Here is a 15,542-nt window from a genome sequence, read left to right on the forward strand (position 1 = left end):
ATATGTTACAAAAACTTTCCTCCAATTAAAGCCTGTGCCCACTAGGTTATTCTATTCAATTTCTATCCAATTGCTCCTAAAATAGCTTTCACACATCCAATAGCATTTTAATTGAATATCCTTTTTATTTTAGAGAACTTCGGGAAAAAAAATTATAGTAGTTTTAAGTTTTATTTTTTCCTCCATTTCTGTACTTTGTTATGTATAATTGTATAAATCTACAAAATTAATTTCTTTTTTGTTTTATTTAATTAATCCTTTATCTAGTTCGGTTTTGGAAAACCGAAAACATATAATTCTAAAAGAGTTTCACAACTAATGATAGGGAGATAGAATATAAAGTCATTATTTTACTATTATTCATAAGTCATAACTAATAAAATACTTAAACATGGAAATGGAGTTTATATTGCATGTAAGACTTTATGCATAACTTAAGAAATAAGGAAAACCAGTGCAGAGAGTTTTCTGCACTATTTGGCATAAGAAACTGAAATGACAACTTTTGGTAATTTTCCCTTTATTTTTTAAAGGCTGCTAGAAGTTTTTTTTTCTTTGGTGAAGAAAAGAAGGCTGCTAGAGGTTATGATTGGCAAACATCTGCTGAACTGGGGGTAGAAGAATAACTAAATCATTTACATCAACAGCTTCACTGCAAAAAGTAATAAATGATATATGTGATGCAATTCCCAAATTGCTCCCAGGTAACATTTCTGATGATTCATTACACTGAAATATCTCCACATTACACCATCGTTGGGAAGCAAGGAAAAAACAAGGTTCCCCAGTTACAGCATGGTGCAATGGAAACGCCCATAATGCAAGAATGCAAATTCCAAAATGGAAATTTCAAGAGAAGAAACCAAGGCTAGCTAAATGAATAACTAATGCGTCCAAAGCCTCTTGTTTTTCCATTTTCCTCTCGGTACATGTTTGAAACCTCCGTATTCTTTGCACAAAGTGACCAGCTAGCTAGCTCAAGTTGCTCAACCATCAAGTGCACCGAGAGCCTTCATGTCCTCCAAAAAGGCCATATACGAATCATCAATGCTTTGTGTCTTTGGTGCAGATGAAAGGTTAACTGATTCTGACTTCCCAGGGACAGCTGGAGCTGCTGCACGCGGGGCTGTTGCCCCTGTTGACATAGATGGCCTGGGTTTTGGTTTCTGAACAGCAGACTCTCTCCTCACTCGTACAGATGCAGGAACCTAATTCAGAAAGTCGGCATCAAATGTTCTCAGAATCAACTATTAAAAATTTAAAACTAGTAGAAAATGATGTGATCAAAACATCTATCAAATTTGGATAAAAATAATACATGTATCAAAGGCCTCACTATGGTGTGAGCCGTGCTGAATGTTTTTTGCAATAAAAGAAAAACAATTAAACTAGTAATTGAACCTACAGTCAACAGCAGTCCCATCTTGATAAACATGCCATAGACATAATGGTTAAATGTAAAATAAACAAAGAAAGCAAAGCCACTCACCATAGCCGTAAGTTCTGGAGTATGCTGTGCTAATGGCCTCTTTACGACTGTTGATGCTGCTGATTTGACATAAGATGGCTTCTGAGGCACAGAAGGTCTAACTGCAGAATGATCATCTTCCTGAAAGGGAGGAAAAGAGGTGGGTGGGAGTGGGGGCCTCATCATAGGGGGTGGTCCAGGTGGTGGACCAAAAGGTGATCTTGAAATTGATGGGATGATCATTCCAGGAGGAGGTTGGCTAGGAAGACCACGGCCCGATGGTGGTGGCCTCATATCTGGTGGAGGGGGTGGTGGAAAACGTGAAATGCCTGGGGGTAATACATCAGGCTGTAGAGTGGGCATCAAGGCAGGTCTAGGCACTGCTGTTGGTGGCCCTGGTGGTGGTGGCGGTGGAATCATCTTAACTACATCCTTAGTCCCTGTAGAATTAGTGGCATCAGAGTCAGATACTGCACTTTCAGATTGATGACCACCCAATTTTGGTGGCAACCCAGGTGGAGGGGGAGGTGGAGGGAGCATGGATGGCACCTACCAAGAAAGAGAGAAGAGTAAGTTCAAATACAATATACAAGCACATAAAAAAAAAAAACAACAACAACAAAAGTGGGTCTAGGTGTTTGCAATGTCACAATTTCTTTTTGCATGGGATTGCTATAAAAAATTATCCAAGAGAAATTACCAGATCTGGATCCTTGTTATCTGGGTCATTCAATATTCCAGCTTGACCCTTTTCTAGTGTGCTTCCACTGGTACCTGGTGGAGGTGGCTGAGTTGATCGTTGAAGTGGAGGAGGTGGAGGAAGCTGAGTCTGAACTGCTTGCTCTTTAGGTGGGGGCCCTGGTGGTGGTGGTGGCAGTGGTGGTGGAGGCAATTTTGTACCAATGTCTGTTGCAGCAGATTTTGGTGGCATTGGAGGTGGAGGAGGTAAAGGCAATGATGGAGTAGAAGAACCATCTTTAGAACCCAATTCACTGGAATCCGCAAGAGGGGGTAGAGGAGGTACAGCTAAAGATGCATCCTCTGACTCTAACTTTGATGTAGATACTTGACTGCTTGACGAAGCTTCTGACAAAGGAATCCTAGGTCCTGCAAGAAAAAGGAAAAAAGAGATGAACTAAAAAGGCAACTTCATCATCTCATCATGCCACAACAGGTTAACTAACCTATAGATGACTTGTACATGGGAGGCTTTCCAGGAGGCGGTGCCCCTGTAGGGTTTAGTGTTGGATGATAATAAACAGAGTCCTGCAACCACAAATTGGTTCATAATTCTCAGATAGCAGAAGATATAATGTGATAATTAGACATGAATAAGATAGATAAATACCTCTGGTTTTGGATGTTTTGCTCTTTCATCTTCCTCTGCAGTTGTTCGTCTACGAGGAGGACCCAAGTGGCTGTAACAAAAGATGCCACAAGATAGTTTGGAAAGGAAAAGAATCAGCATCCAATTCACAATCTAATTAGGATCAAGAGATGCTTTAGTACTTCACCTGAACATCACTGGTGTCTCACCCTTTTCCCGCATTTTCTCTTCATACTCCTGTTCAATAGCAAAAAGTACCATACAAGGAAAAGTCAGCCAAAACAGCCACAAAAATACAAGAGGTCTACACATTAATAGGGCTCCAAAGCCCAAAGGTAATCCATTTATCTGAATTCAAATTCAAATCTAATCCGATTAAGATGATCAAAATTGAATCTGTTTATGATTGGATCTAATAATATATGATCTTGATACTTGATCCAAATTTGAATCATTAGTATTTAGGTTCAAATCCAAATTTGTTTGCAGCCCAAAACGGAAGCCAGGGATCCCTGTAGGTTATTTTTCCTGATCATCCCAAGTTAAAGAATCCACCATATCATTCTGACAACATGTCTGAAGTTGCTGAAATAACAAGGATTACCTCACTTTAAAAAAGGAAAAAGGTTCTTGTCCAAAGAATATTTACCTATTCTCAATAGCCAACCAATTGCATTTTTAAGTTACTGTTTTTTTTTTGTTGTTTTTTTTTTTGAAAGAAGGTGAAGTATGATTGTATTAATAACTGGTCCTGTGTACAACGAGTAACTGTACAAAAAAAGGCCCTCAAAAAAGTATGATCAGAAGTAAGATCTTTGAATTCAGTATGCATTGACAACCAGCTCCTAATGGCATCTATGGCTGAATTGATGACCTCGGCTTCAGGAGTGGATTTCTGATCAAACAACCTTCTGTTTTTTTTCTTGACGAATCATATTAGAGAAACCAAGGATTTGGAAGGATTTAGGACCCTCAAAGAGGAAGAAGGCTTTAGAATTATTGGACCCCCCCCCCCCATAATAATTAGAACCTGAAAATGTATAAACTACTTGACCATCAACATTTCTCCAAACTTCCAGAATGCTTAGATGGCCTAAGATGAAGCAATCAAAGTTGAACTTTAGGACTGTAACTTTTCTCTCAAAAAAAGAAAAAGAAAAAAAAAAACAGTTGGACTTTAGAAAATTACTAGTGGAGAAGTCCAAGGGGCCAGTGCAGGACTAGAAGTACAGATATTGCCTACCCTACCTCAATTGTTGGCAATGTAAAAACAAAAAACTTCATTGCCAAAGCCTTGGAATAAAGACACACTTTTTCCTTAAAAAATGGTCCCATTTTTCCTTAAAAATCCTTAATGCAAGTAACTCCTATTATCCTCCTCTAGCCATCTCATTTACCAAAGAATTGACTATAGTGACAAAGGGGCAAGGTCCTGACATCCAGGCACCCAGCATTTTAGAAGATGTGTCTTGGGCACACTTGAGCTAGTAAACAATGCTGACTGACCTAAACCCAGGAGCATATGCACCTCAACCGGCCCGTTGCTATGTTTTCATGAATTAAATCTTGTATGCATAATTTACTGCATTGCAGTTCATATGATGCTTAAACAGTTTAATCCATGTAGGACTTTTTAAAGGAAAAATTGTATAGAAAAGAATGTCAAGATCATGCAAATCTCCAGACTTCAATGGCTCCAGAAATAAATATTCTTGACCCACGTAGGACTTGAACATACAAAAGCTACAATCTTTCTGTTAATAAAACAATATTCTAACCAAGAATAATAATAAAAAAAAAAAAAACCTTCAATCCACTGAGCTGGATCATTGTCATTGATTTATGCAATGGTAAAACATTGAGCTGACAAACATGAGAATGTGGGCATGAGTCTGAGAGAAACCACTTTGTGCAAGAAATGCCAAAATTTAGGCCCACCTTCAGTCCACCCCCCCAAGACCCCAGATAACAGAGACCAATATTGGAGTAATGGCCCGCTACCTGGACCAATTGAACTAAAGATTGTTTGAAATATTTTATTTCTTTCAGAATCTAGAAATGCATATGCATGAATGCATGTAGTAATGTAGTATATCAAGTTTTCCTTTTTTTCTCAAGTGGCATTTCACTTCATTCAGGCGCACACCTCGCACTTTGGGCTCTAGCAACCATGGTTTTGTTTTTTTATCAGCACAAACTCTAGTGTTTTTAATTGCACTTCTCATATTCAAAACATTGATCACACCAACCAATAACAATCCATGTTTCTCCCTCTACAATCACTCTGTTGAAAGCTGAAACCCATTTAAAGCATCAACCTTACACCTTATAGGCTTGTAGCAAGGCCAAAATCTCTGCTCTAACTGCAAGTCTCATGCCCAGCTGGTCCAAGGTAAATAATCATAACTTATAACTTATCTGAGATCTCTGAAAACCCTCCAAAACATTAAATGAGATTATGCTCCCAAAGGAACAACAAAAAAAAAGCTTGACTGTGCCTTGGAAGGGAGAAGACCAGCTAGTTGAAGCACTTGTCTGTTTCTCAAGCTTGTCATCCTCTCACTACATTTATAGGAATATTCAAAAAACAAATAGAAAAGGTAAGGTAATTTCATTAAAGATGAAATATAAGTACAAGAGGATCCCCCCAAAAATCAGACTTTGGGGAAAGATCAAGCAGATCATACAACATTACAAATTCCACAAATTCTCATAGGACAATCTATCCCCCAGATGAGAGACCCAAAATCCCTTTACAGCTGAAATCCAAGAGAGCAACTTTCCAAAAGTAAATGCAATCAGATCTTCTGGTTCTTTGGACAGATTTTGAAAAATTCTTTTATTTCTTTCTGCCAAATAGTGTTGATTACAACCGCCGGAATAGACCTCCACAGACTTTTTGCTAGCTTTGACAAACCTTGCAGCTCCCAACATCTCAACAGCTCCTTTACAGACCTAGACATGACCCAGTCAAGATCCAGGGCGGAAAAGTAATGATTTTAGATCTTAGCCAAGATAGGACAATGAGATGATTACTATCCTCCAAATCTTGGCCACACAGCACACAAAGCAAATCTTGAAGCTGAAAGTCTCTTTTTGAGAGATGAATCTTGGTTAGACATCTTTCTAGAGTTGCAGCCCAAACCAAAGCATTAATCTTTGAAGGAGAGATTGGATTCCAGATTATAGATGCAGGCGTCTCTTCCAGGGTGTTATCAGATAAGTAATGGGCAAAGGATTTGACCAAGAACTGGTCATCTGGACTCCAGTTCCAAGTCCAGCCATCCTCAGATTGCAAATTCAGCTGCTGAAGTACTAGCAATTCAAGTAGCTCTAAAAATTTCATAATCTCCCAGTCCTGAAAGTTTCTTCTAAACATAGGACACCATACCACTGAACCATCATTCAAGTCATAGCATTCAGATATAGTTGCCTCTTGAGACTCAGCTAAAAGGAATAGGTGCAGGAACAGAGTTGAGAGAGGAGAACTGTCACACCAAGGGTCATTCCAAAAGGCCAACCTATCACCTTTGCCCAGCTTGGGACTCAGTCCTCTGCTGAAAATAGGAAGTATTTCCACTATTTTCTTCCAAATTGAGCAACCTAAAGACGTGAAAGAAGAGGTGGTAATCCAATCTCCTCTATCTGTATTATATTTGGTTGCGACTAACTTCCTCCACCAATTGTCCCTTTCTGTACCAAATCTCCAAATCCATTTCCCTAAAAGAGCAGTATTAAAAAACTCTCAAGTGTCTAATACCAAGGCCTCCTTTTTCCTTAGGGGAGCACAATTGATCCCACTTTACCAAACAAAATTTCTTATCTTCCTCCCATCCTCTCCATAAGAAATCCCTCTGCAGTTGTTCAATTCTCTGAGCTACTTTTCCCAGAATTGCAAATAAGGATAGATAGACAGCTGGCAGATTAGATAAAGAGCTTTTCAGCAAGGTAATTCTACCTCCCAAGGACAAGTACTTAGCCTTCCATGCAGCCAATTTCTTCTCTAATCTTTCCAAGACAAGTCCCCAAATCAGACATGAAGTGCAATTAGCTCCTAATGGGAGTCCCAAGTATTTTGTTGGTAAAAAGCTCACCTTACAAAAGAACCTTTCTGCCAATTCCTCGATGTTTCCCACGTTACCCACAGGAATCAAAGAGCTTTTAATCCAATTTACTTTCAACCCCGATACTATCTCAAACCAGCTCAGCACCCCTACCAACAAGTCAAGCTGATCGTCTTTAGCCTCCACAAAGCACAAAGTGTCATCTGCAAATTGTAACAGCCAAACACTTTCCCCTCCTGGAGTCACTTCAAAATCCTTCCATAATACAAGCTTCCTAAAAGCCCAAAAATAGAAAGAAAAAAATCCAAAGGCTTGGAGACAAGAGAAACGTATGAAAACTGGAATTTCATTTCTTCACCCTTTTCTAAATTAAAAAACACCTACTCTCCAACAAGTCATGTGCTAAAGTTACCACAAATCCACCATTATACTTCTGGAATTTCTACCTCTTGTTGGCCTTGGCTAATCGACTGACATAAAACCATCTATCTTTTTCCCTCAATCTGTTCATGCTGAACTTTTAAAACTGCTAACTTCTTGGTACAAGACATCTATCTATAACTTGAATTCCCAATTCAACCATGTGTAATGCCCTTTTTACATCAAAAAGTAGGTCCTTGTACTTGCACCCACGATTTCAACTATAATCTAAACAAATAGACACAGCAATGGTGCTTTTTATCATGCATAAAGCTCCTACAACCTTACTTATCTGAACTAAAAAATAATGATTTCAACTAACTCAATCCTTCAAGCAAATCCAACCTGAATCATGGCATAACCTTCTGTTCTTACAAACCTACCCTGGATGGAAATTCCTTTTTTCAAGACATGCTATCTCGCTTTTAGATCAAATTAAACCATTTAACATAGTTATTTCAAACCCTCCAATCTATAATCTTGTTTATATCCAAAAACATGTGCTACAAATAGGGGTGGACACAAACCAAGCTTTTAACGAGCTATTCAAGCTCAGCTCATGAGAAGCTTGATTTGGCTCAATCTAAACCGAGCTTTGAGTCAAGCTTGAGCCCAATGAAGCTCGGCTCGTGAAGCTTGCAAGCCTAATCAAGCTTATATTTTTTTTATCAGTAACCTAATCGAGCTTATATTATATATGATATATATGTGTGTGTGTGTGCGCGCACACGCTTTCAATTTTTATAGTGTAATAAGAAACAATTATTTATATGAATAATTTTTTGTGTATACACTTGTTGTCGAGCTCGAGCCCGAGCCAAGCTCCAACATATGAGTTTTTTATTTGAGCCAAATTCAAGGCTTCAAGCTCAGTTTCTAGCTTGGATCGAACTCGAGCCTCATATTTTCCTGTTGAGTCAAGCTTGAATAGCCAAATATTCAGCTTGGCTAGACTTGAATCCACCCCTAGCTACAAAGTTCTATTATATGAGAATTTCTCAAACCCCTAATCCAAACCACTCTTCCTCCTCCTTTCTGCATTGGGAGGGTGTGAGTGTCATGAAACGGCTCACTTGGGCTGAGTTGGAGTCACCACCCATCAGTTTAGGAAATGGAGGTGATGAGACCTCTGAAAATGGCATCAAAATCATTTTTATCAAATAGTGACTCCAATAGCCCAAGGCACCTGCTAAACCAGTCAGGGTAAGACTCAGATGGGAGAGGGAAGGGGTTAGGCACCCCTCTCCAGGTATAGGTGGGGCCCACATGGCATCCCAAGCATACATAATCACAAAATATGCAATTAAAAAAAGGAAATAACAATAAAGAAAGCAAGCACAAGAATAAACCAATACAAAAGAAAAAACTAATTTATATTTTATTTGGTTTTTTATTTTTTATATTTTTTATTTTTATTTCATTGTGTTATTTTTTTATTATTTTTTCATTTTTTTTATTTTTCTTCTTTCTCTCTCTTTTTTTATTTTATATTAATCCTTCCCTCTTCTAAAGTAGTATTCTACTTAACAAACTAAACACCCAAATCTGCAATCAGCACCCCCTTCATTCCCCCAGTCTGCAAAGAAAACCTGATTCCTTTATTTTGTTTATTTATTTTGAAATGTCGTTTATTGATTTACAAAGTCCTACTTCATCTTTTATGAATGCCCCTTATCCCTGAAGATTTCAGCCACTAATCTCCTCTAACTCGGGCATGAGAGATAACAAAAAACTACTGGGCATGTGTTCAATTCGGATTCTAATGAACATATAAACATAAACAGAAAATAAAACCTGGATTAAACAATCATTGACCTTCTTTTTTTTGATAGATAATGATAATGAAAATTTTATTAAATAAAGAACTAAGTATTCATCATAATTCCCCACAAAGAGGCGCGAGGTGCAGCCTCCAAACTACATCATAAAGCTTACAATTGAGTCCAAAAGAGCTGATTCCTTTGTACTCCTTGTTTAGCTAGAAGGTCTGCCAACTCATTTGCCGATCTTCTTTCCCATTGAACTGTGACTGAAATATTTGAAGTCAGCCACTTAAATCTTCTCAAAGCACCCCTGTACAGCCAGGCTGCCGTCTCTGGTTCTTTTAGCCATCCAATAACCAATTTGGAATCACCTTCAATCATTAAATGCTCCACTGCCAACTCTCTTTAATATTCTGCTCCTTGTAACACAGCTTGGAGTTCTGCATTTACAGAGTCTCCCACTCTCCCCACCCTATAGGACCAGAAAATAGAGTTACAATCTGACCCTCATCATTTCTAAAGACTCTCCCTATTCCAAATGGCCCCGGGTTGCCCAAACTACTGCCATTAAAATTTAGTTTAATGACGCCTGCATCAGGAGGCTTCCAATCCACCACCGGCTTGCTTCTGATTGCGGAACTTTTAGCTAGTTGTTCCCAATTTCTCTTTATGTCATCGAAAGTGTAGGTGGAGAACAGATCCAAGGATTTTACCCAACTTATGACCCTACATAAGATGCTTTCTAACACACATGTTTGATCCCTCTCCTTGTCATTAAAAATTCTAGCATTTCGTTCCTCCCACACAGCCCACACCAAAGCAACTCTAACACACCTCCACAAAACTCTTCTCTTTGGCCACCTGAAAGTTGTAGAATCAAAAAGATTGCAAATCTGCACCGGTTCTATCCACTTGCACCCAAAAAGATCAAAAAGCTTTTCCCAAAGGCCTACAACAAAAGGGCAAGTGATTAGTATATGGTAGCAACTTTCCTCGTTAGCTTTGCATAACCAGTTAGGAAAGATACAAAGACTAGGTCTTCTTTTTTGCAAAACATCCAAGTGTTGATTTTCTCGAGGGATACCTCCCAACAAATGGCTCCAACTTTGGGAGGGATAGGTTTGGACCAAACTTCCCTGCTATGAAAAGGTTGAGGCAATGGAGAGGAGTACAAGGAAGCAAAGAAGGAGGCACAAGAAAAGAAACCCGAAGGTAAAGGCTTCCAAATACGAGAGTCTACAAAAGGAGGGTCCAAGCAAACAAAATCAATAGTTTTAAGGAGCAAAGCAGCCTGGTCAAGCTCAGAATCTCTCAAATCTCTTCTAAAACCCAGATTCTAGTTTATGCCAAAAGAAAAGGATGAGGACACAAACCTTTGAATTGGCTCGTTTTTAAAACATGAGATGGAATACAAGGAGGGAAAGAGGTCCTTGAGGGCACAGTAACCAATCCAAACATCCTCCCAAAACAAAACCCTATCTCCAGTACTAACATCATACCTGATCAGGTTCAGGTGTTTGATGAGAGGGTAAATAGGGGAATTTTGGGTTGAGATTTTATGGGCAAGTATTTTGGTGTGTCCGGAGTCTAACAATGGTGTCTGATCGGTTCAGGAGGTCGAGATCGTAGAAATTTGGGTTAATAAGGGGATCCGGAATGGAATCTTGGTTTGATGGAAAGGCAAATGGAGGAATTTGGGGTTGAAACTTTATGGACAAGTGTTTTGAAGTATCCAAAGTTTAATGGTGTGGTTTGATCGATTCGAATGTGTCAAGATCAAGGGAATCTGGGTTCTGAGTGTTTAGGCTAACAAGAAATGTTGAAATGGAATCTTCATTTGATGAGGGGGTAATGGTTGTATCTGGTCTAATGGTAAAAGTGGGGGTCAATCGGGGCCATCGGATAGGTATTGAGCAGGTTTAACGATGGATCTGAGGGCTTTTGTGGTGAAATTTGGGTGTTTTTGGGTATTTGGATGTTTCAAAGAGATCAGAATGGTCTAATCAGGTGTTCGAGGTGAATTGGGGTTCAGGCGGCGGACCGAGCAAAAATCAGGTGTTGACAGAAGGGTACACTAGATATGGGCCTAACCTCCAACATTTTTACATGAAGTAGTTAATGTCATACTCAAACCCTCATTCTCACACCTATCAAACTAAGATTTTAGCAGTGCACCAAGAAATGGCCCCTAATGTGGGATTGATAATATAGCACTTAAACAAAACAAAATGAAGAAACGGCTATAGGAATATCGTGTTGTTCTCTATTTAACTTTCATGGTATTGTGTTGTCCTCCTAAGGGTAGCATGGTATTGTGTTGTTCTCTATTTAACTTTCATGATATAGTCAATCCTAGCCCTTGGGGTTCTTCCCCTCCAAAAACAAAGCAAGCTTTTAAGTGTTGTCTTCCTTATTTATCAAGAAAGGGGGATTGCCTTCCTTCTTTCAAATGATTAAATTCCTTTGATTTTGTTAACAAAGTAAAAAAGAAAATGGGAATGAATTTTGCACAAGAGGTTGTGCTCAATCCCGTAATTGTTCATGGTAGAGATCATACAACCACTATTCAAACATGAAAAGCATCACACTTCCTTTAAACTAAATGGAATCAGCAATCGATGCATAAATTTCCACATTACCTTCCTCTTTTTCAAAACAAGCTTCAATGTGTCCTCGAGTTGCCTTTTCTTGTGCTTCCTTGCCTTGTCTAGAGCACCATCTGCTTCTGCATCAATTGACAATACAAACCAGTACTATTGATTAGACAAAGTTCTCCGGTCAAAGAAATCTTCTTTACAAAGAAAGCCTAAAACATATGGATGTCCAGATTATGAGAATATGCTGTTAATAAGTTAGCACCAAATATTTAAAAGAAAAACACATTTTCTTATAGTTCAAGAATTTCCTTCCAATGACTGCTTGATCACAAGCACATGCACTTTCTGCATCTTCTACACATGTAAATGTATAACCATCTTCTGTATATGTAAGCATATAATCATGTATATGCCAAGCATGCACCTTTAGTATGTGTTAGCATCTTTCTGGTGTATTTGACACTCCTCAAGAAGCAGCTAATATTGCGGTTCTATCCAGTATTTGAATACATGAAAAAAGTGTCAAGTGAGTAACATTGTAAATTGTAAAGAAGTGACTATTGTTCCTTTCCATTCTTGCTCCTATGAAAAGAAAATAAAAAAAAATGATTATTGAAAGGTTCAGTTATGCTATTATATTGTTATGGAATAGCAAGACCAAAAAAATTCATGAATATTTAGCAGGGGGTAAAAGAAAAAAAAATGTTACCTTCAAAGCAAACTATCATGCAATAACCAAAAATAAAACAAACAGTAGAAAGATATTGGGAATTGGGAACATACTCATCATCTCCAACTTCTCGATCTGTTCTCTGATTGTTTCAGGGTCCTTCTTCAAGATTCCAACTTCCCTGACCTTCTTTCTTTCTTTTTTGTTCTGTTGTAAGAAATCAAATAAACAAATTACTCTAAAAAACTGACAAGCATCTGGTTAGTGAATATGTATTGAAGCATGCAGTGAACCATCATCACCATCATCATTTAAACCTTATCCCATCTATATGGGATCGGCTACATGAACTCTCTTTCAACATTCCAAGCTGATCAAAGTCACATCCATTGTTAAACTATGAGCGCATAAATCATTTCTTACTACTTCAAAACATTTCTTTTTGGTCCGCCCCTAGCCTTTCTAGCCCCTTCAACCTGTAACTGATTTCTTTTTTATTGGTGCTGTAGGTGGTCTTCTATGCACACAACTGAACCATCCAAATCTGCTTTCTCTCATTACCTATTGAAGCTACTCCTAGGTTCCTTTGAGTAACTTCATATCTGACCCTATCCTTTCTAGTTTTCCTCTCATCCATGTCAGCATATGCATTTCTGCCACATATTAATCCAGGAAAAAATGCTGAAATAATTACGTGAGGGGTGTAAGTTGTGCCGATATGAAGTTCAAAATACTCTTTTTGTAGCTTAATTACATAAAGCAGAATGCACATGTAATGTTTCAACTTTCAAGGGCACCCAAAACTAATAGTAACATTAATAAGAAAAAAAAAACTACCAATAATGATGAACTAAACAATTCACTATTTGCATCAAAATTAAACAATGGCCATTAACATGATATGTGAAATGCAAATGAACCGTATAAAAGTTATTTGATGAGATGAAATGTTTCAAATAAGTTCCAAACAAAATTCGTCGCTTAACCGGCTACTGAAAAATAAATAAATGAATACTAAAGATGGTGGATTCCCCGACCTCACCCCTCCCCCTCCAGCTAAAAGGGAGAGCAGAATTTAAAAGAAAAACAAAAAACAAAAGCAATGACATGGGCAAGTAGTTCGGGAATTATCAATTTTATGCTTTGAGATTGAAGATGAAAATAGATCTCATTAAACGAAAATTATTGAACTTTTTTGAACATAAATGATTAACCCTAAGAGAAAGTCCAGTTCTCTAGTAGATATTATAATCAATAAAAAACAGCAGCATCCCTCTGATTGGCAATCTATCAAACACGATGACGCATATAACAATTGACAGGCGAGGGTTCCTTGCACTAATCATTTGTAATTCCAGAAAAGATCACAGAATTCGTTTCATAAGAAAGAATAGCGAGTTTAAATGGGAAACCCTAGGAAAACAATCAAAAATTGCAAACGTTTACCCTCTTCAGCTCCTTCTTGCGAAGTTCCTTCCTATAGGCGTCGGTAGGGTTCATGACCTTCCCCCCCTTTGTGGTCTTCATCTTCACTCCAACGGGCCTAAACGTCGACGGAATAACGCGCGATGACGGGAATGACTCTCTCTTTCCGGTTCTCTCTTTCTTTCCGCTAGTTTATGGAAAACTTCAATTGTCTTCCGCAACTCGCACAAAAGGAGCCCGGGGTGCCTCAAATGAATCCGGATCTGTGATGTTCCCGATATGCGGCTGTAGTGCTGTGCTGTTCGTAGCGTGCGTGCAGTATATCCGCGGTCCCGTTTTATTAACAGACCACAGCTACCAACTTACAGTGCCAACAACCCATTGCCGTACATCCGGAACTATCTCATCAATTCCTGAGAGACCGGATCTGCTCCTAACACAGGGCGTCTCACTTGCGCCTCACATGCACATCGTACTGTACATTGGGAGCATCTCCCTTATTTATAAGTTATTATTCACGGGAGATGTTCCCAATGCACAGTCGATGTGCATGTGAGGCACCCATTCGTGAGGAGCAAATCCCGTCTCAATTCCTCATGTGAATTGGGGTTTGCTCCTCACGTAGCAAACTTCATCGTTCACATCAGCCCTGAGGGCGCCCCACAATGTCCTACAGCACATCCCAGTCATGTATGGGAAAACATCTGGTCAGGGGTTTAGTTACCGAGTCGAATGGCCTGATCGTTCGAACTGAACGTTCAAACCATTTTGACAGAAAAATAAAAAAAAAAATCAAAAAAATAAAAATAGTCAAAACCGTTCGAACGATTTTGGGGGGAATTCGATTTTTGGGAAAAACGGAACCAATCAAACGACGGGTTCCCGATTTTTCCAGTCCGATTTTGAAAACCATGCTCACAGATACATCCATCATGCATTGGGAACATCTCCCAAGAATAATAACTTATAAGTTATAAGTAGGGGAGATATTCCCAATACATGGTAGAATGTGTGTGAGAAGTCGGTGCGAGGCGCCCTATGTGAGGAGCAATCTGGTCTCTATTCCACCATATTGAAAACATCTGTGTGCAGCTTGGAGGCATTGCGAGGTTGGTGTGACGAGTGCCCATTCGTCGAGTGGCTTGACGACGAGCTTTCTTACCTGGTGGATGAAAGGGCAGTCCTGAAACACTTCGATAAGCTGAGCATTGTGATAGGTTGTGTTTGATTACTGTGATCTCAAGAAGCTCGAAGCGTCCTTCCGCAACAACAGTCACCAGCCCTACAGTCTGGCACTCAAGAAGATGCAAAATCTGCTATAAAAATTAGAGCACGGAGTGTCTTTCATACATCACCGTGTTTGACGCACAACCGTGCATAATCTGATGAACTTTGGTTTGTCCTATTGTTGGGTTCTTCGCTCTCTCACCGTACTTGCCACATTCGTCCTATTGTTGGTATCTAATATAACATGTTCATTGTTATGCACTCTCTCACCTAAGCATCCAAATTTGAGAAATTTGCATTGTAAAACTGAAGCATCTCTTTGGTATTCTGCTTGTTTGTTTTGCCAATACTAAATTAGATTCGCGATCTGTAAATTCTTTGTTTAATCCTATTGTTGGGGTGGGGGTGAACCCCAGATCGTTACTTGGCCGTGAACCCATTTTCACCTGTATCATTTTAGATGACAAGGAGCTTATTCGAGTCTCCCAAGATAACTGCAGAGAGCAGAGGTAGGCAACTCTAGGGATCATGGATTTCTACAGCGAGGTCTCGATTGATGCACAATTGAGTGGTGGTCCCTT

The 15,542-nt window shown here is 39.0% G+C and overlaps 1 protein-coding gene across 1 annotated transcript; it reads right to left on the minus strand.

Annotated features, from left to right (window-relative positions):
- Positions 1-615: 615 nt before the first annotated feature.
- On the minus strand, positions 616-13,963 carry LOC104608038 (protein EARLY FLOWERING 5-like). The gene is made up of 9 exons (XM_010273885.3): positions 13,756-13,963; positions 12,423-12,516; positions 11,682-11,767; positions 2,983-3,032; positions 2,817-2,886; positions 2,653-2,734; positions 2,169-2,575; positions 1,490-2,017; positions 616-1,208 (listed from the first exon to the last, which is right to left on the minus strand). Exons 1-9 carry the CDS (start codon positions 13,834-13,836, stop codon positions 987-989), a joined length of 1,620 nt encoding a protein of 539 aa, XP_010272187.1. The 5' UTR covers positions 13,837-13,963; the 3' UTR covers positions 616-986.
- Positions 13,964-15,542: the final 1,579 nt, after the last annotated feature.

Source organism: Nelumbo nucifera, chromosome 4 (assembly GCF_055504915.1).
Source record: "Nelumbo nucifera cultivar China Antique chromosome 4, China Antique-T2T, whole genome shotgun sequence".
Classification (NCBI taxonomy): Eukaryota; Viridiplantae; Streptophyta; class Magnoliopsida; order Proteales; family Nelumbonaceae; genus Nelumbo; species Nelumbo nucifera.